General features: G+C 46.7%; 1 protein-coding gene across 1 annotated transcript in view; it reads right to left on the bottom strand.

The window, feature by feature from the left end:
* Positions 1 to 863: 863 nt before the first annotated feature.
* SUFU (SUFU negative regulator of hedgehog signaling) overlaps positions 864 to 26822 on the bottom strand; it is an 86822-nt gene continuing 60863 nt past the window's right edge. Inside the window, exons 11-14 of the mRNA XM_010714640.3 lie at positions 23491 to 23625; positions 21893 to 22031; positions 9537 to 9605; positions 864 to 6192 (exon numbers count right to left, since the gene is read on the bottom strand). Coding sequence (XP_010712942.2) covers positions 6103 to 6192; positions 9537 to 9605; positions 21893 to 22031; positions 23491 to 23625 — 433 coding nt within the window. The 3' untranslated portion in view covers positions 864 to 6102. The remainder of the gene's footprint in view (positions 6193 to 9536; positions 9606 to 21892; positions 22032 to 23490; positions 23626 to 26822) is intronic.

Here is a 26822-nt window from a genome sequence, read left to right as displayed (position 1 = left end):
GGGAAAAAGGCCATCTCCAAGGTCCCAACATGTGTCCCCGGGTTCCCCCGGGAAGTTGTGCAGAAACCCTCTGAAATGCAAAGCACCGCGCCGACCAGCAAAGCCTGCACCCCGCACCGCTGTAGGGAAACACCGTTGTGCCCAGCACGGGTGGGAAGGAGAGGGGTGTGAAGGGCTGAAATCCCCCGTGGTGTCGGAGCGAGGCTGGGAAGCACCCCACAGCCTCGGGGCTGTGGAATCAGGGGCAGCACAGACAGCAGAGTGGGCACGGGGCTGCTGCACCCACCCAAACACACCGTAGTGATGTAGGACCTACAGCCACGGTGCGGTCCCTCCCACCCTCACCGCCGTTATGCGTGCAGCGCAGTGTTTCCGGAGCCGCTCTTTCGTTGCGGTTGGGCCCCAGGGACAGGAACAAAGGAGCCATTTTGATCTCCAGCATCGCCGGGGAGAGGAGGGACAGGCCGAGAGAAAAGAGCAGTGTTTGCAAAACACAACAATCGGCAGGGAATTTTCCTCCAGCTTTGAGAGGCTGTTTCTTTTCCTCTCTCTTCCTCTTTTTTATTAACAGAGAGGAGACGCAGCATTGTGGCTGGAGTATAAACAACAGCAGCGGGTGCTTGTAGGCTGCAGTAGGCCTCACGTGTGCAGCTTAGCCCAGGGCCGCTGAGCCCACGAGGGGCTGGGCTCCCTTCATGACAAGCTGAGGGCCATGGGGCCTGTTGGCAGTGTGGGGCTTGCCCACAGCTTTAGGGGAGCCCCACGGGCAGGCCCACAGCCTGCGCAATCTCAGGCTTCTTCTCTGCTTGAAATATTGGACTGATGTCGAACACAAGCTGATTTGTTTTGCTTTGTTGTTTTTGTTTTTTTTTTAAAGAGGACAAGCAGGCACTGCACAACAGAAAAAAAATGTTACAAAAATAGTAGGTTGCTACAGAGCTTGTTAAAAACTGGTCCCAGAGACCTAAATTCAGCTTTAACATCTCGGGATGTGAACCCCACTGGCAAATGCACATGTAGAGCTTGTTTTGGATGCAGTCTGGCTTCTGGGCAAGCCTGCTTTTATCGATGGGGACAGATGCACTGAGAGGGATTCCCAGTTGCTCAACAGCTCATCTGCCCTCACAGCGTCACTTGAAGGGAGGATTAAGGCACAATATGGGATGTGAAGGAGGACACTTGCAGAGGATCGCCTCCTGAGTGTGGGGGCTGTCCTGGTGCCGGCAGTGACCCCAGCTCACCCAGGAGCAACAAATGAGCTGAAGCCCAGGATTCCACCCAGCAGCACTGTGGGGCTGTGTCCAGGCTAGGACAAAATGAGGCGTGTGGGTCTGAGGGCTCATCAGGCCTGAAAGTCCTCATAGAATGGTTTGAGTTGGAAAGGACCCTTAAAGGCCATCTGGTCCAACTCCCCTGCAATGAACAGCAACATCTACAGCTCCATCAGGTGCTCAGAGCCCTGTCCAGCTTGACCTTAAATGTCTCCGCACTGGTGTGGTGCTGCCTTGCCTCAGCCAGATACAAGTCTGCAAAGTGGTCCACAAGCTCTGGATGCCTGCCTAGGAGGTGATGACCACACCTCAGACAGACACACAAGCAGCTGCGTCTCCAACCAGACGCGTCCTCCAACCAGCACGAGAAGCATGCAGCCAGCCCAACATCCTCAGTGAAGCATCTCAGAGAGGTTTTTGTGAGGAGCTGGGGAACATTTGATGAAGCGAACGGATGCTGGGTGAGCAACAATGCTCACCCAGTGACCAGCCTGGGGCCTCCCGTGGGGGGCAGCGGAGCGAGAGCTCCACTCCCTGCCCCACACTCATTAAAAAACCAAATGATTCAGAAGCAGCTGCATCACCATTCCCCATCTCTGAGCTAACACAGTCATTCGCAGCCCACACTCTCTGCAATGGGCACAGGCCAAGGTGTGAACATGCAGTGGGACGTGCACAGCCAGTCTTTACCCCACGCAGGATCTCGATAGGTTGTGGTGTGGACATGAGGACTGGTCTGCAGGGACCACTGCAGCTCAGTGACGCTCCCTTTGGTATTCTGGCTTCCCTGCATTCCGCTGAGATGGCGCAAAGGATTGTGCTGCCTAAAAGAAGCCCCAGCTGTGGGTGCAAGGGAGGCTGCTAACCTGCCTCCAGCACACAGCCTCTCCCTGGCAATCCGTTCTCTCCTAGCCTAGCTCTGCTTTCAACTATTTTTTTTTAAAGCTACAGCTCCTAAATATTTCTACTGGTTGCAGATGAAAACAAAATCCCCACTTCTTCAAAGACCATTTGATGACCCGATGGTGTCATTTCAAAAGTCATCCAAGAGCAACTGAATATTTGAAGCTTCAGAATATCACTTCAAATCACTGCTGGCATATCTACGTACAGTAAAACCAATATATCACCGTCCTCAAAGATATTATACACAGCAGGCACCACCTAACGAAGCCACTGAAAATATCACTATAGGTCACTCCAGCTACAAGACTGACTGCTCTGCCCAGGTCATATCCCACATGCTGAAACTATACAATCTTTCTTCTGTTTTTAATCACAAGTTGAGAGGAAAGTAGTCCTGCCTTTTGGGACTTCCCTTGTTCCAGAACTGCTGTCACATGTTGCATTTTCAAGGCATTGCAAATCTGCCACGAGGCTCTTCATCTTTGGAAATACCCCTACCTCACTGCACCATGAGATTTCTCCAGGAGAGAGAAAACTTGTACCCACTTATTTTAAACTGACATTTATATCCAGATCACTATCTCTAGACAACAGACGCCTCATGGGTTTTGGCTTCATATAATCCTGCTTCAGACCTTTTACACAATCTAGAAGAAAAATCAGCACCAGTAGACCTACTACCTCAGCAGGTTTGGGCTAGAAAATAGCATGGCATTTATTAACTCTGATGCATTTTCCTTTTTAAAACTATTCGCTCACTAAAATACAAGGGTTTCTTTTCCAGTTCCTTCGCACACAGACATGTCCTCTTGCCCCAAGATGAAAATATCCAAACTCGAGATCTCATTTACTTGCCAATGAGTAAGCCTTTGGCACAGTTGCAAACTTGAAGCGAATCGGGGGAGGGGAGGTCCTGTGGGTGCACAGCTCCTCACAACGCCAAATAACATGCAACTTTCTTTTTCTTGAAAACTGTTGAGAGGCAGCAGCACAACCTTGGAGCTTAAGGGTTGACTTTCACCAGTTTCTCTCTTATAGTTGGTCTAACAATAAGAGTGTCTTCTATTTTAGCAGTTAACTTTTGTCTAGTATTTTCCCCCTTAGCTAAAAGGGAAGATTTCACTTCCTTCCCCTGAAATCTTCCTCATAATTGTTATCCGGATACTGGCAAAGATCAGTTGAGAAAATGTTGCAGAAATAGAGATTTCTGGCATGCCACCTGTTCATAACTCAATACACAGAACTATATATAAATACATGACATGGAACAAAAAAAAAAACACACACAAGTATACTGGGTGGATTTTCAAATGCATTCAGTGTGCTCCCTCTGAAGTCAATGAAAACCCAACCCAGAGCGTCTGATGAGAGTAAATATGGTGAGGAAAACATATGCATAGGCAGAACGGAGGAGCCACCTGCCCTGCTGCAAAGGCTCACAGAGGTTAAACGGCAGGAGGTCCTCAGCCTTCCAGATGTGTGAGACCCACAGAGGTCTGATGGACTTCTCTCTGCCCTGTGCTGATCTCTGCAGGAAGAGCAACAGCTGACCTTCCAAACACCTCTTCTCCACTAAGACGTGGACTTCAAGCTCCTTTTAATGAGAGCTAGCATCTGGAGAGAAGGAAGAGCAGTCAGCCTCATGGTGACAGGCCAGTGCTGCTGCAAGCACCCTCAGCAAGCCCATACCAGAGCAGTCCATGGGCTACTGCTGGTAGATGGCTTTGGGACAGTATTGTAGTATTCGCCCTGTTCTTTTTCTGACCATCACAATTGTCTGTTCATTATCTTGTGACAGAACGCCTGGGAATACCGTTTCTGAAGCTGGACTGGTAGATTTCCATGTTCTGCAGCCCTGGATATGCATCTTGAGTGCAGAAGGCTTGTGCAAGCTTAGTGTGAACCAGGACAATGAAAACTGGCCAATAGATCCCATGGATGAATGCAGTCTGCCACAGCACAGAAATCACTCTGGCTGGCACATGCAGATATCTGAAAGTTTGTTCTTTCACAGCAGGATTTTAAGATGATCCGCTGAGTTCAGACAAAATGACAAACTCATTTACATGTAAATTGGTTTCGTAGCTTTGCAGAAAGGAAGGTTCTGCTGAGCAGTGTTGGACCCTGCATTTGGCCTGCCTTAAATTATAATATAACAACAATTATAATAATACAAATACTACTTTGTACACAAAGCACGCCCTCCCCTGCAAACCCTGGCATGCTTCGGTAGGTCCTACAGCCCTCTAGTCAATAATCACCCTCTTTGCACAGAGACACATTGAGTGACTTGCCTGAGGCCACAGAGGATTTCTGTAGCAACTCCAAGGAAAGCTTTGCGGCTCCTAGCTCTGCTTCTTGACCAGCATTAACCAGACTCAAATATATGCAAAAAACATCAAAGCCGTCTGTGCCAGGAAGAAAAACAAACAGAAATCCAAGCCTGGGGTACCAAGAGGCCTCCTGGACTTTGCTGTTTGATCAGGTGAGTTAAGTGTTAAAAGCTATTGTTATACTTGTATTAAGATCACACAGCAACTGGCAATTGCACACAACTTGGGAAGAAGAAACAGCCAAGCTAAATTGGCAGAAAAGGGTGGAAGAGAAAGCTGCATCTCCTCTGACAAGGAGAGAAAAGTTGCCACTGAAAGACAATGGGCAAAGAAGGGTTGGGGGAATATGCATCAGGAACAACCTGCAGCAGCAGCAGGGGGTGAGCCTGTGGTTGACTGCTTCAGCATAAACACAGGGGCCAGCATCACGATGCAGAGACACAACATGAGCGAACAGACTGTGTCCTCTGCACACCACATTTGGCTCTGGGCGAGAGGCCATAGAGATCTAGAGGAGAGGGCCTTTTCAAACTGTTTTTGATGCTTTTCAGTCCAAATCCACCCAAAAGGAGGGACATCAGCTGCAACAAGAGCCACCACTGCAGGCTGGAGGGGAAAACAGAGCTGCGATAGGGCACAACTGCCATAGTGACAAGAACAGTTGGATTTACTGAGGCTGAGCCTCCCCTCTGGATCCTGCAGAGCTGCTGAAGTTGCCCTGTGAACAAACGGTTCTTTCTAGCTTCTCAAATTCTGTACAATAGCAAAGAAAAATACTTGACAGTATCTCTTTAAAGATAAACACACTGTAAACAGGAGATCTCCCCCGCCCCGGTAGCTTTCTTCCTCCTGCTTGTGCAAAACCAGAGGTTGCGACCTTCCCTGGGGTTCAGGCACAAGGACAGGATGCGTGAGAATAAAGTTGCCTCTGTTTGCAGCGATACCATAGCTAATAGCACCAACACCAACACTTAAAACATGCCTAATTTGAGGGCAGGGAGTATCTGGGTTTGTTTTTCTTGACTGAACTAGAAAGTTCATCTTTAAATCTGTTCAGCTTCAAGCATGTGAGCTTTTGGCCTCCTTTAAACAGGGGAAATACCATTCTGTTTCTGAAAAGAAAAAAAAATAGCACATGGAAGAACAGTTCTGCAGTCAGTAAAAGTTTGGCTAACAAAAGGACTCCAGAGTCACGTAAAGAACATTTAATCCACGGATTATAGGCTTGCACCTGGCAGAATGCATGTGTAAATACAGGCGTGCAGAGCGCCTACACCCTGGGCTAAGGCAGAGGGAAGTTCTGTAGCTAGGAGAGAGAAAGGATTCTTACTACTAATTTTCATAGTTAAATATTTCTCACTCGCACTCACACATACGCAGGCTGTTCCCAGAGAGCTCAGCCTTGGGAAGGATAAAGGAAAAGGCTCAGTTCGGTCTGGGCTGGTGCTGAGTTGCTCCTCTTCTGTTTGCAGTGGTTGTGCAGCAAACTCTTATTTGCAGGCAGAGTTTTTACTGCATTAATTATCCTGTGAGTCACTGGGTAATGGACAGTAACTTGGCTCTCCCAGTTGTTAGAAGGGTGTAATTCAGCTCTAATGCAGTGGGTTGTCGAACACAGCATCTGGCAAGATGGAGACTTTCAGTTTCTTTTCAGGCCAGCTGTACTCCTTTGGAAGTTTAAACTGTAAGACAATACAGAGAACCAGTTAATGTATATCACTGCAAATCTAATCCACAGAAAAAAAAACCCACAAAATGGGTACAAAGGCAGGCGGCCCTGTGTTATTATTATTACTTAAAACAAGAGGCCACTAAGAAAACATTTCCCCATCAGTATGTTTTGGACAGCAATGGACATTAGATAATGTGGCCTATGTCTCAGCTGCCAAAGTAAAGTTATGAGATTTCAGCCCAAGCATTGTTTATTTCATCAGATGGATTCCGGAGGGTTTCTGCTCCCATCACCATCTCCCCTCCCCGATCTCACTGAAAATTCACAGCACAAGTGCATTTTTTCTCTCCTTCCACTTGGCTATGTCCCTTTCCGTCCACCTCCTCTCCAGAGCCCCAGTTTTCTTTAGAGGGAGCATTCTGGCAGCTTGTGAGGCCCTGCCCGCACAGGGTGGGGTGTGCGTGAGCCCTGCTGAGGGCAGAACTGAGAGGGTTTGCAAATGGCCATCCATGGGAGGGAGGCCTGGCTGGGAGGTCAGCATGCCTGAGCAGCAGTTCTGCTCCAGCCTGACCCCCTGCACAAAGGCTTTGCACAGCGCCCGCACAATGCCTCATATTCGCACTCAGCTGCTTGGGCTGTTTTGCAAACACTGACTGAAGCACAGGGAATGGAGATTTTTGCCCCAGCCTGCTTTACATCTGGCAGATGTTTCCCAAACAATGCAAGGCTCCTGTCCCACTTGTCCTAATGCTGCTGCAGGACACCCAGCCTGAGGCTGGGAAGGCACCTGAACATCCCGGATCCCAAACATGACTGTTTAGGGACAGAAGTCCAAGGAGTTCCCATGAGAACCACATTTGACCAGGGCCCATGCATTCACACAAAAAGTGCAGGAGGTTCAGGGCAGCACTGAACCATCACAGAGTGGAACAATACTAGCTGTTTCCTGGCATTGACAGCCATGCAGGGGTTAACATGGACCAGGCCCTCCCATCACCTTCTTGTTCAAAGGGCAGGCACTTAAAGATGTGCTGCTTAGCAGGGGAAGCTTGTGGGGCATCTGTGGGTTGACAAGTGCAATCCTGGAGCGAGAAAAGCTCCCCCTCTGTGTCACTAGAATTTTGCTCTCACTGCTGAGCTGCCAAAGCCACATTTAAGAGTGCAAGAAGTAAAAAAAAAGGCAAACATCCTAGATGCAGCACTAATAAAGGCTTCAAGCCTGTATGTGGCGACATGGCAGCAGAACAGCACTTCTGGACCAGCATTCCAAGCAATTCCACTGACCATTCTGAGAGTCCAGAACACAAGGCTGGAAACCAGTTTGCAAAGTGATTTTGTTTTGATATCTCTGCTCCACTCAGTGATCATCCCTGATGCCTCTACAGCACGCTCAGGGAGGAATCTCACCAGGATCCTATCCCACCTGCAGTCACAGGACATGGAGGCAGCTGTTTCAGAACTGCCACAGGCATCCTTTCCTGTGTGAGCCCTCTGTACAAGGCCAGCAGTGCTGGAAGCTGCACAGGGGCTATTATGTACATAGAGAGCTTGTGCAAGGGAAAATGACCGCCAATTATCCATCTTTATCCAGTGAATTGTCTTTCTTTCCATAAGAGCCCCATTCTGAAGGATATCAACACCTGCTCAGTGGTAGGTTCTTGTTAGAGAAGTTCCCCTGCAGACATCTGCTCCACAGGAAGGATGGCTGCAGTGGGCTATGAACTTGCTCCTGACCTTGCTCCATGCACAGCTTGTGTACAAGGGTAACTTGCAGACCTTAATGTGCCAGGCTGGTGGTTCTGGGCCTGACCCATGATCTGAGGGAAGGCAGAAGGATCGTTCAGGGTAATGGCTCCCCAGAACTTTTACTTTTTCCTTCTCTAGTAAACATAAACAGTCAAAGTTCCACTTAGGATTGTTTTTATTTTTTTTCTTTAACTCAATCCCTGTGTATAGCTTGGACCATGTAATCCAGTGGTCCCATATAGCCTAGGGGATCTTTCTGAGTTCAAGGTCAAGAGTATGTAAAAAACATGCTAAAGATACTCAGAGAAAGATATTTTCCTTAATCTGGGAGCCTTGTTATGTAGCGAAGGAAAGACTCTCCTTGCAGCACTGACAGAGCTTCGTTCAATCGCATGAATATCATCAGCCAGAGCTGTGAGGAATGTGTTAAGTTGGCCCAAACTGGGATCCTGTAACATACAAATCCTTGGAGGGATCTGAACGCTGAAAGATCACATTTCATCTCAAGTATTTTCCTTTTCATAAACAGGAGTGGTTCCAAAGCAATCCTCTCGGAGAAGTCATCCTTCGCATTTGTTTGCTTTTCACTTTTTAATTTAGCAAAGTCACAGTAACTCAGAGGCCAGCTGCTGTGCCAGAAGCTGCCATGCCCACTGCCTTTACCTCGCTGCAGGGCACAGAGGAACATGAGCAATCCAAAGCCCTACTGAAGGGCCTTCCAACCAAGCGCTCCTGGGCTTCCATGTCACCAGCCAAAATGAGCTTTGGATTAGGTTTAACTGGATAAAAGCTGGCCTGAAAGTCCCTGCACAGCCAGCAGTGTGCTCTCCTCACTCTCACAGCGAAGAACACCCTGGCATTAAATCAACTCTGGATTAAACAATTAGAGCCCTGAGATTTTCCTGGGGGGAGGGGAGCGGGGCGAGGGATAGGAGTGCTGCTCGACAAGCCAAGGAAAGTTTCTTTAGAGTCTGCAGGGAGCTGTAAAAAATGGGATTAAAAATATTACATGTCATTTTTGCCACTGCTCTTTGAAGTCAGTCAGAATATTTATATGGCATGCATGGGAGACAGGGTGTTAAATGTTCCCCAGGAAGAGATCACATGGCAAGGGGAAGTTTAGCACCACACAGCAAAGCTTTATAAAGCTCCTTCAGCCGCTGCTGTAACGTTTTCAGGCTGGGGATGGTCTTTTGCACGCTGTGCACTGACTTGCAGGGGCAGCAGGTGAGGGCCAAGAGCAGACTTGAAAATGTTCCCAAACCAAAAAAGGAGGCCCCCAAGGACAGACTGTTCTGCAGTAAATGTGCTGTCACTGCGTTGAGCTGCTCTGGAAGTGGGGAGGAGGTGAGCTCTTGAGGAGGTTACCCACAGCATGAAGGCAAACCCTGACACCTGGCTCAGGGGCTGCCCTGCTTTGGGTCAGAGTGCCCAGACAGTGAGTGGGGAATGACGCTGAAGGAGAGGATACCCAAAACTGCTCTGCTTTTCTTGCAATCCCTTCTCTCAGTGCTCTATCCCATAGAAGATGTAAAGGTCTCACAAAGCCTTCAAACTGTGAGGCTCTCTGGGGCATGCACTGGGGATGCAGGAATGAAGCAGCCTTACTTCCTCTGGAGAGTTCAGATCTTCTAAATCTTCCAGCATTCTCTCTACGAACTCTTCGGTCAATAGGATCTGCAAAGGAAATACAGTGGTTTATGTCTTCTCACTCCTAGTTTTAGCTAACTGCCAAGCAACAGAATGACTTTTCCACTGAGCAAACTGTATCAGGAATGTTCTTCATTCCTGCAACACATCGGCTTAAGGGAAAGGAGCTCCTAACTTTGCCTCCTGCCTCAACCACAGTAAAAATGTTAAAATTATATGGCAATCTTTTTTGACCCTCAATTATCTTCCTAAGACTAAAATTAGAGGCCCAGCTTTAGAAAGACAGAGTAGGGAAGAAGGAAAAGGGGTCAAGATAACAACTGCTAGAGAGGCAGTAGGAGACAGTGTTGCTTTCATCTGATTTCTTGAAGTGGAGCTCCATGAAGACCACAAGTCACATAAAGCTGAGGAACACTCAGGAGCAAACCCTGCACTCATGGGGAGAAAAACCTGCACTCTCTTTAGGAAGGCACATAATACCCAAAACCAGGCATGTTCTGCCTCTTTTTGCAGCAGATGTGAAGGCTGGAGTCCCCAGCAGTCAGCAGATTTGGAGTGGGAATGGAAATGCAGTGTGGAATGGGGACAACATCCCCATGCAATGCAAGTGTGTTGGAGCAACATTCCTGGGAGTTGAGTTACGGCAGAACCCAGCATGTTATTCCTATTTCAACCTAAATCTACAGGTTTGCTTCTTTCCCTCTGCATCTCCCTTCCTTCCTTCGCTCCACTCTTTCCTCTGTTTCTGGCACTGCTCTCCATCCCCGAAGCAGTCATCATACCCAGACCCCTTCCTTATCCTGTCACCTCCTGCCCTGGGCTGGAAGAGAGTTGGCCTGGCTGTCTCATGGCCCTGCAGGTAGCCACTTCTAGCTCCTTGGAGCCAGGAATGGGAGCAGGGAGCGCATGATTGCCTGGACAGTGTGGGCTACTTAGCTGAAGGTGCTAGCCTCTGTATTGGTAATACCAGCAGGGCTGTTGGCTTGAAGAAAGGCAGTACTCTGGTTTCCCTTTCTTCCTTTGGTTAGTAAGACACTTGATCTGAAAACACCAAATCCAGATTCAAGAGCTATGACGTATCTGAATTCTCTTCCGTTCACTCCTGCTGCCCTGCCAACACTGTACACTGCTTTCCTGAGGGATGAGGGAACTGTAGCCTCCACTCTCCACTAATTTTCCTCCTCACTTAGCTTCAACCTGCAGCAGGCTTCAGGCCAGGGTTTATGACTGAGCTGCTCAGCCTGGATGCAGGTAGCTCATCAGGTCTGTTCATACCCTGAGCCTGGAAAAAACTCTGCTTCAGCTAGCAGCCAGGAGCTTGCTGCTTTGGACAGAACTCTGCAACCTGGCACCAATCTGCAGACTGGCAAGCTGAGAAACATTGCACCGAAACACGCAGTGCCACTGCAAACTGCTGCAGTCTCCTTGCAGGAGGCTGTAACTATCCTGCCTGTTGAACTGGAGACACTCGTTTGTTGGCTGCTCACAGAATGAGGAAGCCGACTCTCCGTGTCAGAGGCAGGAGGGCAACCTGATCGCTCAGCCCAGGAGGGATAGCTGGGTGGGGAGCTGGGGCTCTGAGTAGAGCAGATCAGTTTTTGCGGAGGTGCAGCCTGCAGTGGGGCGAGGGAATGAAAACAATTTGGCAGACATCAAAATGTACAGAGCAGCCGGAAAAAGGAGGAGGAATTGGTATTCACAGCAATCAGGCAAAGAGGAAATGAATATTCAGCCCTCCACGGATGAGCAAAAATGCCAGAGGTTGGGATGGGTGAGAGAGCAGGAATGAGGAGTCACATCTTTGGCAGGGGAACTGGAAGAGAAGCGCAGCAGGAAGACCCCTGGGCGCTCCCAAGGTGCCAGAGGCAGGGAAGAAATGGGAACCACATGTGGAGGCAGCCAGCTGCTCTTCTGCTGCTGGAAAACAACACAGGGTGAGGAGGGGTGCGCAGCAAGGGCTTGAGGGAGCAAATGGGGGACCAGTCAGGTCTTGGCTAAGCCACAGACTTGCAGAGTGGAGACAAGCCTATGTGGAACACTGTGACAAGCACCACTGTGGGGTGTGATCCCCTGAGCCAAGCCCATCTGCAGCTCACCATCCCCTCTCAGTGGATTTTGTTAATCCAGCTGAAAAAAAAAAACAGCAACCAAACAACAACTTCCACTGATTTAGTGAGCTGAACTGGCTCCCTGAACGGTCTGACAGGTAGAGTGGGACAGCAGTCTGCAGCTCAGCTGTCTCATGGACTGTGGCTGTGAGATCGAAGCAGCGGCAGCTTGTGCTTTGGAGCAGGCTGAGAAAAGATTGCAGTGCTGTTCTGCAAGCCCTGCATAGATAGTTAACTTTGGTGGAGGGCAAGTGTCTCTGGCTGCAGTGACAAACTGCTGCAGTGACATTCACACAGTGTGACACACAGCCCGTCCTCAGCAACCTGAAGCAGTCTGAGTCAGAAAAACAAACCACCCCAAAGCCTCCTACATAGCCCCATGCAGCTGGGGAAACTTATCCTCCTTCCTAGAGTAGAAGGGAATCTCTAAAGCACAGGTGCAACCAAATTGGTAAGCTAAGGGATCCCTCAGCTCAGGGAACCTGCAGCACTCTGGAACTCTCTTGAGGATGCAGAAGGCACACGTTCCCAGCACACCAGCTGCTAAGAGGTTTCTGAAGCAAGAAGCACAGCAGTCCTGGATTTGCATCCAGACAACATTTCTCCTTTTAGAAGTAGCCCAATTTAAATGACCCAAGAGCAAGAAGGTCTGCTCATAGATCTGGACGACATCCACACCTGCAGTCAGCAGAACAGCTTCATGCTGGTGTTTGCTCCTATGGAGCAGGATGAGAATAAATCTGATCCCATCTTAGCTTCCCTCGTTCACAATATTTCACATTTTCAGCTCTTGTAGCATGCCTGCTCCTGCACAGTATGATACCCCATTACATTAACACACACACGTTATATGTGCATGATATTAAAGGTGACATTCCCAGCAAATAAACATGACAGACTGCCATGGCTCTAGGCACCTAATTTAATTTCCTTTGGGATTTAAACCTTAGAAGCTCAAATTAAACAAATAGGCCCTGTTCACTTTATATTTCAGGCCTGAATCTAGAGTTTTCCTTCAATGCTGTTAGCTGATCTTATCAACAGGACGCTGCACAGGGATCATAATGATGAAGCAGCTTTTTCACTCCCCCAACGAAAACAGAGCTCCAGCTAGGGGAAGAGTCTTTGCAATCTGGAGGACAAATGAAGCCATCCAAAACACAGAGTCAGCCTTTCCTCCCATGACATCTCTTGGGCAGTGCTGAGGAGGCGTCCGAGCTCTCCTGGAGCCATAGCGGTCGGCTGCTCACAGCTCTGTGTTTTCACAGCTCTGTGCAAACATTCCCGCCTTCCTGGCCTGCTGAAGCTGGTTGCAGGGTGTAACTCAGCCTTTGTCATGGCTGTTTGCAGTATGTACAGAGAATGGCCTCGCCAAGCAGCTGGGGCTATCTGGGACGTTCCCTTTGGTGCTATACAGTTCTGCTTACACTGGGATCTCTGTGACCTGACCCAGAGAGGCCCAGACAGATGCCATCCCGTTGCTAGCAGATTCACTCTTCATTTCCCATGTGCTCTGTGGCTCTGTGAATGTCAGTAATGCTGCAGAAGCTCGGAAGACGATGACTACCCACAAGAGAAGTATCTGTTCTCTATCAGAGGCACTACTGCAACAATCAAGGTCCGCATTTCCCTCTGCCTCGCTGATAGCTGCATGCGCTGACACATTACAAAATGCCGTGCTAGGCAGCCCCACTCAGGTGGATGTGTACAGGGAATGCTGTCAGCATGATGTCTCCCTCTCGTGGTAAATCCCACCTGAGCTTGTCTGAAACCTACTTCTTACCTACAGGATTTAGCTACAGGTCAAGTGAAGGAGCTTGTGTCGAAGCCTCCATACCCACAGTTGAGAAACCTGTATTGTGACTTGTTAGAGGTACGCAGCTGCAAATGCAGGAAAACAGGTGAGATCTAAAGACGTTCACAAGGTCACGGGGCTCTAGGCTAGTTCAGCTGACTTTGAAATCAACTTGTGCTTAGTAAAACATTAAAGACTTCACAGTCAGCTTATGGGTACCATTCCATACCTAACACCCCATCTCTCTCGCACATTAGAATTCAACCCTACCATGAGGACTGGAAATTCTCAGCACAGGAGAGGTTGCTGTGGACCACAGTTCATGCTGATTCTCACAGCCTAGGACAGCTGGCACACCTTTGATTTGGAAGACCCTCAGAAGGTGAGCTAGGAATTAAGCTGCAGCTTTGTCTAGCTTCAGGGAATGTGCTTTGTTCAGGGCAAAATACAAGCAATTGGCCCAGAGACAAATCAGCATGGATGCTTTTACTGATAATACCCACTTTCTTGCCTACCTAGAAACAAAACCAAATGATCCCACACTTTGTCCTAGTGCTTTGTTTGCATTAAACATTGCCATTTGCTTTTCTAACAGGTTTGTCGAAGAAAATAAAGGTTTTATTAGATCTGGACTTAGTACAGAGCTGGCTTGTACAGCTCAGGCAGAGAAGGTGGAGATGTATTGCAATAAAGCCCTATGTAAATCACACCAGCACTCCTCAGACACTGCTCATCAATACAGGTGCCTAGGCTGGGTGGAGCAGCTGTACCCTAAGCCGCATGTCATCTGTTACTTCTGCAAATACCCAGCAGCATTTAGGAGCCCTTTGCCCTAAAAATGTTTCAGATTAATTCCTGTTGACAGCACAGAGAAGATGCAGCTAAGGTGTGTCAGCATTTCCCACTGAAATTAGACATTACCAATACACCCCTTGACTTGTGCTTTGTGCCATGAGCATCCCCAGCCCCTCTCCTGGCTTTCCCCTTGGCTTCGCCTTCTTCACATTGCCTTGCTTTGATGGTTCCAGCCTTGTCATTAAGTATTTCTACGTCATGCCCAGCCCTGACACTACCTGAAGAGGCCCATACCATCTCAGTACAGCCTCCAAGGTACCAGCATTGCGACAAACACCTTTGATGGGAAATTCCATTGTTGCTCTTCCAGGAGATTCATAACTCTCCTTGTACAGGAAAAACATCCACTCACAGATGCCTGAGGGACGCTATTGCTTCACTCCGTGATGTTACAATTCCAGAAGAGGAAGTATATGATGATGCTGAAAGATTTTGACCTTGTGGGATCTCCTATGACATTCCCAGCTACAAGGCTAGTCCTAGGTCCAGGCTGATGAGGTCCATCTTGTAGACAGGGCTGCTTCCAGTAGACACAAAGTTTGGCTGAGCTGAAGAGAGCTGGCAAGGGAGCCAAGCAACACCAATTCTTACAGAGTGTGCTAAGGCAGAACAGGCATTTCAGCAAATGCTCCAAGCAGGTAAAAGTTACAAAGAGTAGCCAAAATGTAGTTCAAGTAGCAAGGGAGGAGCGTTAGGCCAGAGAATAGTCAGTTGGTTGAAGGATGGGAGAACTTGACTTGTCCAAAGCTAGCCTAGACAAAGGACTAGAGAACATGCTATTGAAGAGTGGATCATGATGACCTAATGGGATGCTTTAACTTCTAATGTTAAGTTTCTCCTGGTGTCTCATGAAATGAGGCTGTGAGAAAAAAGAACAGAAAGAGACTTGGGGGAGTGTTGTGGGAAGGTGATAAACTTACTGGAAAATAATTTAGATTGCCCTAGGCCTGACCAAGAATTTGGGGGAAGCCACCTAAAAGATTTAGAAAATGTTTGTCTTGGGACAGATGCATCTGGGGAAGAGTAGGCTGTAGTTGTATGTGATTTCGGGCAGTTTGTGGACGCTGTCCTTAAATTCACCAGGCTAGGCATGACACAGCTACTCTAGTCTGAGGAGACCAAAAACCAATCCCTTGGATACAACCCATAGCTGCCACTTAATGGGCGAGCAACTCAAGCACCAGAGTAGCTGTTACAAAGGTTGCTTTGAACCTCTACTGCTGCCATTATGCCAATGTGCATAAATGCTTTAACATGTGGTATAGCAGAGAGAAGAACCAGATGTGCTCATTTCCAGGGGAATGTCCTAACTCTACCGGAACAGAGTCATTCTCTTGTGCTCTCTGTCTCTGTGACTAATTCAGTGTTTTATATGATGTGGAACAACTCCAATTGGATGAGCTGAGGAACAACAAAAATACACTATAGCTGTGATGGCCATAAAGCTAAGAAGTAGAAATAGTGGTTGAAATAAAAGCAAAGGAATAAAACATGAGTTTTTCATATCCCGGGTGAGTGCTTTATCCTTCAAATGTTGATTAGAGAAGGCAAAACTTCTAACAACCCCAGCTCCATTCTGCAAAACTTGCTTTTTTTTCCTTTGGTCTGTTTTTATTGAAGAAAACCTTCTATTTCTGGTTTCATTCAACACAAAAGGATTTTCTTCTGCTTTTGGTTTCTTTAAGGCTTTTGTTTCAGCTAGAAAAACTGAGAATATTTAAAGATTGAGCTTGGTCTGCTCTTCTTTCCCAGATTTTTCACTTAGGTTGCCAAACCAAAAGAATGGATTGTCCCCTATGACCCTGCTCACCACCCCCCACCCTGCAATTGCCAACATAGATAGTAAGTGTTGATAGCTCCTGAAAGCTGGATGCTTCCCACGGGCTCCATGTACCTATCCTGCCTACAGACATGCTTGTCTAACGTTTTCTACCAGAAGTTTGACCTTGCTGTCCTAAGCCTCTACTTATTTTTCCATGCTGGATGTCTTGTTTTAGGTTTTTAAGGGTTTTTAGGGGAAAAGGAATCAAGTTATCTCAGAGAGGTATTTTGGAAAAAGTAGTTTCCGGCAGTGCTAACAAATGTGGATAATCATTTTATTGCAGAGCACTGGAACTAGCCCTCAGGAGGAGCTCTGAAGGTCAAGGGAAAGTCTCTCCCTATCAAGAGAATGCTTTGCCAAGCCAGAAGCCTCTGAAAGTGACGATTTGCCCACAGCCTTTCAGAGAAGGGCAGAAAAATGCACTGAAGGCCCCTTATTCATTGAGCATGCCCCAGCCCAAGGCAGCTCACTCCCAGACACAGGGCAGAGGCTGCTAAGTAGGACTTTCTCCTTTGATCATTCCTCTGAGTGACGAGGGATTGCTATGGCACCAGGCACATCAGGACGCGAAGCAGGAAACTCTCCAGTGCTCTCAGCATTTCTGCTGGAAGTCAGGCAATGTGGAGGAGGAGGTGAAGGAATTTGCCAGCTTGAATGAAGGGGAGGAGAGAAAAGCAGAGACGGGCCAGGATGAGGGGAAGACAAAGACATAGAAAAACAGGATGGAGGGCAGACCAGAGGCCAAAGCCGGAGGTGACACAAAGGGTAGGGAGACGGGAGGGGAGCCCCTTTTCCACAGCCTCAGCATCCACACCATGTCTGCTGGGTGCTGCAAACCTGCTGGCATGGGAGGCAAGCAGAGCTCATGTGGAGACAGAGACCTTGTGCTGAGGATCAGAGGCTGCCAACTGCAAATGATCCATAGCCTCCGTCAGCCTAACAGCATTTGTTTTGAAACTGAGTAAACTACCTGGAAAAAAAACCTCTACAAAGACCAGCAATATCGGGCACATGAAACTTTGGAAATGGCTGAATAGAGACTGCCTGTGCAATGTTAATTCAGCCCCAGTGAATGTCTGCATCACGAAACAAATCTGTAATCACAAGATTGCCTGCAGTTTTTCTCCCACAAGACCTCTGCCCTGCTTGGTCCTCAGGATGGTGCTGCTCACTGAATGCAGCATTAGTCATCATTTCTTTTCATTATCATTCAAGTTGTTTGCTCGTTTCCTCCTACTCTTTTCCCCTTTATTTAGTACTCTCCATCCGACTATTGCCAGCATGGATTACATTGGAAGTACCTAATCTTACTGTCCCTACTGCTCTCACAGTCTCTGACATGCTCAGCCTCACATTTCTGCAAGGCAGGGAGCACTCCTTTCCATGCAGCAGATGGGGGAGGGAGCTAAAGAAGCTGAGACCTAACAAAATCTCAGAGAAAACCTGCAAGAGCAGAGGGGTTTCAGTGAGAGTCTTGACTCTCAGGTTGGCCCCCTACTCCATGGAATTCTTTTCTCTCCCCTGGCTTGCAAGAATGAATTTTAATATCTTCCTAGTTTGCTTCTAGTGTTCATCTGTGGTGCCGAAATGCTTTGCAAGCACTAAATTAATCTTCACAGGATGACTGGAAGAAGGTTTTCCTTAACAGACAGAGGAAAACAATTGAAGAGGAAATTGAGTCCGAATGGCTACTTCTTGCAGGTGCCTGCCCCAAGACTCAGAGCTCCCTCTTTTCCAGCCTACTCTGCACTGTGGAGCACAGGGGATCTGCAGCAGAATTCCTCCTGGCCTCTGGTACTGCTGGGAACATGGATCAGACCTCAGCTCTCAAGCTGGCCATCCAGAAAATGGGGAACACAAACTCAGTTGCCACCTGTGAATATTTTAGCTTGAGAATCTGGACAGAACAGAATAATAGAGGTAGGGACAGGATTCAGTTCTCCAGGGTAACACTTAACAGGCTTCGTCATGGGACTATTCTGATTTTTCTGCAATTACTTGTCTCATTCACTATACATGTTCTAATTTTGACAAACAAACAAAGTGGATGTCCTATAGGCAAGAGTCTACCTTACTCCCCAAAACATGTTGCATCCTTCTGCACTGAATGAGGTGGTGTACTCTGTAAAAAATCATCTGAACATTCAATTAGATATGATATTGAAATACACATACATAACAAGGGCAAGGTTAAGCTGCAGAGACTGTTGTTCAGATAGTCCTTAAATTCTGTATGCTTGATTTTGCAGTTAACAAGGACTCTTTAAGTTTGTTTTCACTGCACTGTATGGACTCGTATGTCAGAGTTTGCAGCAATATCTGATGCGTAACATGTACGTTGCACATGATCAAAGACTTGAATGTCATCTTCTTCCCTAGAACAATGACTGCCTAAAGCAGCAGGAGTAGAAATTATCTGAAGGTAGTGTTAAACAAACCTCCTTCTCCCCTCTGGGGAGAGTAAGCAGTCCAGGTGAGCAAGGTAGGAGGGGAGAACAGTCTGCTTTGTGCTAGACATACACATAAAAGCAGAGGAGCTTTGCAGAAGCATGTCCTGACTCCCATCACCGAAGACTTAATGATGGTAATTCCCAAAGGATGATGCATGCTGACAGGCTTTGACACAAACTACCCCAGGATAATATTAATATGTATTAAAGGCTCAGGCAACTTTATTGGGTCGGGTTTGATCAGTAAGACATTTCAACAGAGCGTCTCTATCATCTGCCTGAACACAAGTAAGGGAGGGAAGGAGAACACACGCACAACCTCACCTTGCTTTGGGTAGGCATACAGACAAACAAGGTTGATCTGTGATGAATTGCATGCTTGGCATGCTCAGACCGAGAAGCTCGGGCACTCCACCACGAATATGAATGTCTCTGTGGGGCAGTTAATGTCAGAGTCTGTTTATATGATCAGCATCCTTAACTCTCTGACACTGGGCCAGACAGCTCCTGCCCAGCCTTTCTCTGTGCATCTGGAACATCTGCCCTTCGGGAAGGAGAGGAGATGAGGGGTGCTTAGGAGGCATGGGGATACTGCTGTCACAGCGCTGGGGGAAGGGGGAACGGAAGAAAGAAGGACGGAAGCCTTTGATCATGTGTAATGTTAATGCAAGTGTTACACATCAGAGACTTTGCCACGGTAACTAGCATATAAACAGGAGTCTAGTGTTAACAAGGAGGACTTCTTGAATATGTTTGTACATTTCTGAGTCAAAGCAATTTCCCTATTCAACAATACATGACACAGTGGAAGAAATTCAGAAATAAACCAGCCTGACATGCTTAGACCTTTAATAGAATTTAGCTTCTTAGAACTAATTAAATGTTACTTAGATGAAAAAAAAGTCCAAATACTTGGGAAAGGTGCCAATTTGACAGCTCTGGAGAATGAAATAATCTAATCATCCCTTGAGCATGGGCAGCAGCAGGACAGGCTTCCCCCAGTAACATACCTCAAACGTGACCTGGAAAGACTGTTGACAGAAATGGGACACACAATCGTCGTAGTCTAATGATTCCTTGCCTTTTCTGCTGAGACTGCTAAAAGGGCTCCTGCCACGAGCTGTGGCAGCGATGCGGACACCTGCCTGCTAGGAACAGCACAGGACCTGCCAAACTCCTGTCACCCGTTAGGCACCCGCCACAGCCAGCGACTCTCAGCTCATTGCTCAGCTCGGCCTGACCCACCTTGGACATGCTCCACTCCAGCCCACTAGATGTAAACAGGAGGTGCTGTGTTTAGTCTGCAGGTTTGGGCTTTCGCTGCACCAGCACTCAGGCCTAAAAGGAGTCAGTCCCTGGCTGCTGCACAGAGTGGAGGCCCGGATTTTTCAGGCTCTGTTTCCTAAGATAGGAGAAAAACCTGCAGGAGAAGAGGCCTGCCATCACTTTTCCACTCCATAATCCCTCCGTTTGCATGCCTTTGCAACAAGCCTCTGCATTGCAGTGCCCAGGGTCCCAGGCGAAGGAGGAGGAAAGGCCCCTGGGCCTCATTGTGAAAGCTCTGTGGGGCTGCCAACTCTGCCTGCTCAGGCTGCAAAGGTCTAAACTAACATGACTCGCCTCCTTGATAATTCTGTGCACCACAATGTCTTTTACTTCTCAAGCAAAGCCATGCGAACCTCCCTCCTCCACTCCCAACACCACAAGGGACTGCTGAGCACAGAAGAAGCCTGCATATTAAGCCAAGAGCCTCAGACACTCCCACATCTATCTCACATAACCAGGTCCTCCTCTTCTTGTCCCAGGCTGTTTCTAGCTTCCTTTCCCCTCCCAACCAGGCTGTCCTCCCTCATTCCTATCACAGGACGGGGCAGGAGCCAGCACAAAGTGTCACATCAGAAAAGAAGATCCAATACAATGATCTTGTGCAGGAGACAAGCAAGGGAACTTGCTTCTCCCAATCCCTCAGGAACCAGAAGCTCTTCACCTTTCCCTTCCACATACTCCAAAAAACTTGCTTAATCTTCAGCACCCCAGTAATAGGCACAGAAGCAACGGGGCTTATAAGGGTTAATATTGGTTACTTGCCTGAATGGTGACCTAACTGCTGCCATTCATCACTCTTAGAGGTTACCTGACTACTCCACACATCAATACATTTCAAGATGTGATGTAAATGCAGACAAATACTCTTATGTTTGGAGTTAGCACAGTCACAAGATCCCATGTATCATATGCTGGCAAGCACAGGAACCAACAGCAAATGACCCACCCTTAAGCCTGACCGTTTGCTGTTAATCATTACAGGAGTGCTGCACTTTCCAGTCAGTACAATCAAAGCATGCAAGTTCTTTGAAATCCCTACACAAGATGATTCCAGCCAAGATCAGCTCCTTTACAAGTCATACAGATTTCAAGGTATGATGTCCTCCAGACGTATGAACACATGCACTGGAATGCCTTGAAAACAAGTCACTGGAAGGTTAACTACAACACCGCAATGCAAAAACAAACCTCTGCCTTAAAAACAGAAGGGGAGGCAGGAATGCCACAGCAACAGTGAAGACAGAGATGTTCTGCATGTATTTTTCTGTATAAACATTTATACAGCTTTTTTTATGTTTGCAATGTGTTTATAACCATGAAGAAATTCAAGGTTAGAACAGTGCTATGCCATCATATAATTCGTGCATCCATGGCTCTAAAGGGCTGACCCTCAACACCGAGCAAATGGGGAGCTTCCAAGGGAAATCTGTGATACAGAAAAAATCTGGTGCTTCAAAGAACCACACACTTTTGTCATAGAATCATTAAGAAAGAGGTAAAACTGAGAGGCTGTACCCTCTGCGCTGCCCTCCTGTAAAGGGTGACGTAAAACTGAGATCCTGGCTCTGTAGGATCGAAGTCCCACAGCCTTCTCTAGAGATCAGCTTGCTAGCTCTTCTACCCTGGCTCCATTGTTGTTTAGGTCATTCCACTCTGCCTCCCCAAATTCCTTTTTGGAAGAGATCAAGAGCAAATACAGTCTTCAAAGTGTTTGCTGACTCCAGGAAATGGATACTACTGTATTCACAGATAATTTTATAACTTTCCGGCCACTAGTCATCAATTTGAGCTCCAGTGACATAAACAGTAACAGTTTACCATTATTTTTTGAGTTCATAATCACTGAAAATATTCTGCATAAACTGTAAGAGATACTAAACAGGTTTGTTACACTTTTAAGCCCTTAACATAGGATCATACTTAGGACAATGTAAAGGGGGAAGGAAAAAGGCTCTCACTTGTAACCAAGGTCCATGTGCTGCATAGGGGTGCTCCTCTGTAGCAAATGCTCCTTCTACTCCCGTTGATACAAACGTGATTGCTGTGTCCCCTGTAATACTTTTATATGTAAAGTGCCGTCCATGTAAGAGCCTTCCCCTGGGAATAAAACATATGCGTGTGAACTGAAAGGCTGTGAGCAGCATTCAACAGATTGACGATGTATCACTATAGCTTCTGCCATCAGCATGTGAAGCCATCTGAAGGTAGCAACTATTAACTTTTTAGGAACATGTGACTGATTAGCCCATCACAAGTCTCTTTCTGAGGCAAGTTCTCTTTTATTCTCCCCTATATAATGTGGGGCCTTGTTTCAGAACTAGAATAGCCTAACTGGATCCCATTGCATGGGCGTCCCCATGATGAAGCCCTGATGCATATATAGACAGGGGACTGTCAGTCTTTCAGAAGCAAGAAAGCTGCAGGAGAGGATCCAGACTCCGCATCATGTGGCAGTGAGATGATGCTTTTCTAAGCAGGATCATCAGTGGGATCAAACTTACTTACAGTGACAATGCCTAGTAATTCAATGCCCTGGTGCTTGACAAATGTAACCTGCACTACTTATGCATTTCAATAAAATACCTAGAAATACATATGCATAACCATTTATAGTATCAATACCCTTTTCTTCATTCAGCGCTTTCCATGGGGAAAATCATGCCTGTGCTACTTAGGCTGAGTGCCTCTGCATGCAAGCATGGATTCCAATATGCAAGTGGGAAAACTTAAGGTAAGATATATAGCACCCAACGACAGGGTCACAGCTGATTGATGAGTTACTGCTGGTCAAGTTGAGCTGTGTTAACTGATTGTGACAGAGCATTTACACATTTATAATGTAAAATAAAATATGTTCATGTCAGCTATCCCATTGGTTTCTCAACAGGCACAGGCGAGTGTGCACCTGCTGCTGATAACTCCGATACCACAGGCAGGTAACTCATTAAGCCAAAGTAATTCAATCACCTGCAATCGTTTGTCTTATGCTAACGACTACATTTGCCACATGTATTTTTTAAAAGAGTGCTGACTGAAACTGTGAGTATCTAGAATGTCACATACAGTGGTATGCACAGCCTAACCTTCAAAAGATAATGCACAGGGTACATAAAATGTTCTGTTCATTCACTCATGTGAGAGAATTTGACTAGAAAACACACTTGCATGCATAAACTGACTGCAAACAGGCTTTGCACAAATATTTGTGTCTGAGTCCATAAGCCATAGTTAACAACTCAAGGGATTTCTTTGACAGACTATGATAAGACATCCCTTCTTTATCAGAGTCGCCAGTATTAGACTATTAATAATAAAGGCATACTAATCCTGTCCTGTTTTAGTACACTAAAATATACCGGAGGACAGCAAAAAAGAATAAGAAACAGTTTTTTACCACGATAAACACACAAGCAAAGAATCATCTGTTTCCAGTGTGTTTTGGCAAAATTATCTCAGCTCTGGCCTTTAAAGAACCATTGCACGCATGTCTGTACAGCAAAACAATGCCATAAGGCAAAAGCTGCAGAAGCTGAGGAGGAAGGATGGCCCCACTCACCTTAGACAGAGGGGAATCAGCGCTCCAGACTCCTGGTTAAACTTCAGGTGTACGCTTTCCAGCTGTCTCGTGCGGATTAGCTCATGAGGAATGATAGCTGCTGAGCTCTCGCTTTCTAAACTGTCCTTCCGGCTTCTAAGAGAGAGAAAACATGCACACTTAGTATCCAAGCATTGTGTGCTGCTTCTGCTGTGATTCAGATCAATTGTGTCAACACTGAGGAACACAAGACCAAAGTGTTATGAAGACGCATCTGAGTTCTCACCCCTTCACAGACTCAGCTTCCCACAGACTATCAGTCCCAGTATGCTGCTGCCTTTGTTTTATGACCTAGGATCAGAACTGGTGAAGACACATACTGCATTCTTCCCCAGCACACAAGAAATAGAATTTCTGGGAAGAATTGGAGAAAACCTACACTTTCTGCCAAAACCACTAAAAAATAGCTTAGGAACATTAGCAGGTATGCCTTCCCTCTCCCTTTTGCTGTGTCTTCAGGATATTTTAGGCAGTGACCTGCAGGAAAGAGTGTCCTATCTTTCAGGACTGAGGCATTTCTACTGTTATATCCAAATCACTTCTTTCCACAGATCAACTGAAAGGTTTTGAGAACTCTTTTTCCACCAGCATCAAGTGCAACAGCCAAAGATGGATTCTGCTCATAATGAGCAAGACATACACAGATTGCCTTCTCTTTGAAATGGGGCTGCTCTAAGGCAGTGCAGCTTTGCTTTCCTATTTTTTTCATTTCTGCAAGGCCAGCATGTCGTGAAGCCATGACTAAAGGTTATGTTGTTACACGATTAGGAACTTTGCCAGATAGAATCCTCCAGATAATCGAGCAGGTGTATCTCAAAATACTTGACCATAAACACTTTATGTGTTCAAAGAGCAGTTACATGATAGTCCAGACCAAAGAAGGAAGGACACGGAGTTTACAGTTTTTGAGAATGACATGAATTGGTGTGATGAGTCTGATTTATGTTTTTGTCACTTGGTGTAAATAATAGAAGTAAGACTATATTAAGTTTAGATAATTCCTATACTGCAGAATCACCAGAAGAGGAGGACAGGGAAAGCAAGGAGCTGACAGAAAGATACCATACTGTAATGTGGTTCTGTTTTGCCACATTAAAAACCAAACAGCACTACCAGGCTGAGTAGTTTGCATTTGGGAACGCTGTCAAAACATGTTCAGATCCTTCCTCCATGCAAGCTGAGCCATCTTGAACATACTTCTGGAAAAGAATGTAAAGAAACAGCTTGACCCTCACAAGCTCTCACGACCCATCACACCTCTACTTGACTTTACATTTGGGTGCTGTTCCAAAATTACTTCCATCAACCACACACGTAGCAATACAGTTCAGAACAGCTTCCAAAGCAGCTCAGTCTGTTGCTTCTGCCCTGGCATCCAGGCCTAGGAGAGCTTTGCACTCAGACTGCTGCGCTGCTCACTCCAATACAAAGGTACAATCTCAGCCTCAATCTCAGGAGGGCCTGCAAATACCCTGCATGTCCAGGGCAGAAACATACAGAGAAAACAAAGGAGTAGCCCAGAGTAGCCCAGCTCATCTCCTTGCAAGATGAAATGTGTGTTTCATGTTGTGCATTAGCCACACACAAAGAGTAATGGACGCAGCAAGGACACAGTAGGTCAGCATACAGTTTATGAACGGGGTGGGCTGATGGTCTGTCAGTCAGCCAAGTGTCAGTCCGGAGGGTTAACCCTGAAGCAAAGACACAAGGTGCTTTGTAGTCTATAGGTGGCACTTAAAGCTGTGTTTAATCTACTTGGGCAAACACTTTACAGCTCTTTGTAGGTGGGGTCTTCAAAGAGTGGAGTGGGACAGCATTTTCCAGGCTGATTACCTGAGAAGTGCACAGTTGATTAATGATCAGTTGACCTTAAGCTAAGCTTTGCCTGAACTTCCTTATCAGATTGTATATACACAGTGAACTGTGGGAAAGTCAGCCTGTGGTCTACCACTTCCAATCATTAATTTATCAATCCCTACCAAAAGGGTCAGCCATTAGCAACACACAGCCTTCAAGCAGGCCATAAGCTTGCACTCGTTAAATGCAGCTCCAGAGTTTAAGCACCCCGCAGCGGATCGGGAGTTACACAGCAATGTTACTGCTGCAGACAGGAGATTGTTCCCTTCTCACCTGGACCACTCAAGTGCACGTCTCCCACCCCAGCGTCCCACAGCCGGTGCTGTAGGTCCATGTTTTGGAAGGACAGACTGCCAGAGGGCGGATCCCAGCAACCCCAGGCTCCAAACCCCCTGTAATGAAGGTGGGTTTTTCAGTTTCCACCACATGAGCCAGTACAGCTGCTAGCACAATGGGGCTGCAGTCCTGAGGGGAAACAGCCTCCGGTTGTTAATGCAATAATAGCAATGACGACAATATTCTGGAGAAAAGGGGCAAAGCTTTCTAAATCTTATTAGAAACAGCAAATGCTGTTTGTCATTATACACTCGAGAGAAGATGTTGACTAATGTATAACTATCAAACGGAACTGTTGCGACTTTAAGGCTGTCAATAATTATGACTTCACATTAATAAGTAACCAGTCCTTCTGTCAAAAAGGTGAAGGAGTGAAGCAAAATGGTAGTTTATACTTTAAATGACATGAAATAATTAATCCTTTCCACGAAACTTTTCCAAGATAGTCACGGTTTCAGTGTTTCTTGTTTCACCATAGTGGAGTTCACACAATTTCAGCTATTTGAAGTTGAGAGTGAAACTCCAATAGCAGAATCCTGCCACCTTCTATCTAAGCTATATGTTTCTAAGCAAGAGCTCTGTGTGGTTGGGAACATGTGGCCACGTGGTGGACTAAGCACATCAAGAGGATGTGGTGCATCCTACAGCTTTGCAATAGGTTTGGAGATGTCGAAGTTCAAGGTGCTTGAGGAAAGCCACAAAGTGGACGTGACTTTCATCTCTGGAACACGTACAGCAGCTCTTAAAGACCCATTAATATTCTCCCACTGAGAACAGAAATGCTTGTACTTATTCTTCCAAAGGGTGACAGCCCAGATGGAGGGTCACCAGGACATCTATGGTGTTGTCAATGAGAAGTTCACATCATAACACACACTGCCATCCACAGCTTGTATTTCTCAGCCGCAGAAGAAAATTTAGAAAAAGTTTGCTTTCTAAGACTAACATATCTGGTTTTATGACTGCCAGCTACCCATAAGCCATTGCTTCCTCCACCCCATCACCAAATAAACCAGCAGCAGAAACCGGTGAAGTTTTATTTGTTATGACTAAGCTCTAGCTGACTATCACGTAAAACGCCACAAACTTTGTCTATTTCA

The sequence above is a fragment of the Meleagris gallopavo genome, chromosome 8 (genome assembly GCF_000146605.3).
Source record: "Meleagris gallopavo isolate NT-WF06-2002-E0010 breed Aviagen turkey brand Nicholas breeding stock chromosome 8, Turkey_5.1, whole genome shotgun sequence".
Classification (NCBI taxonomy): domain Eukaryota; kingdom Metazoa; phylum Chordata; class Aves; order Galliformes; family Phasianidae; genus Meleagris; species Meleagris gallopavo.
The sequence above is the reverse complement of the archived record's forward strand: the minus strand, read 5'-3'. Positions and strand labels throughout refer to the sequence as shown.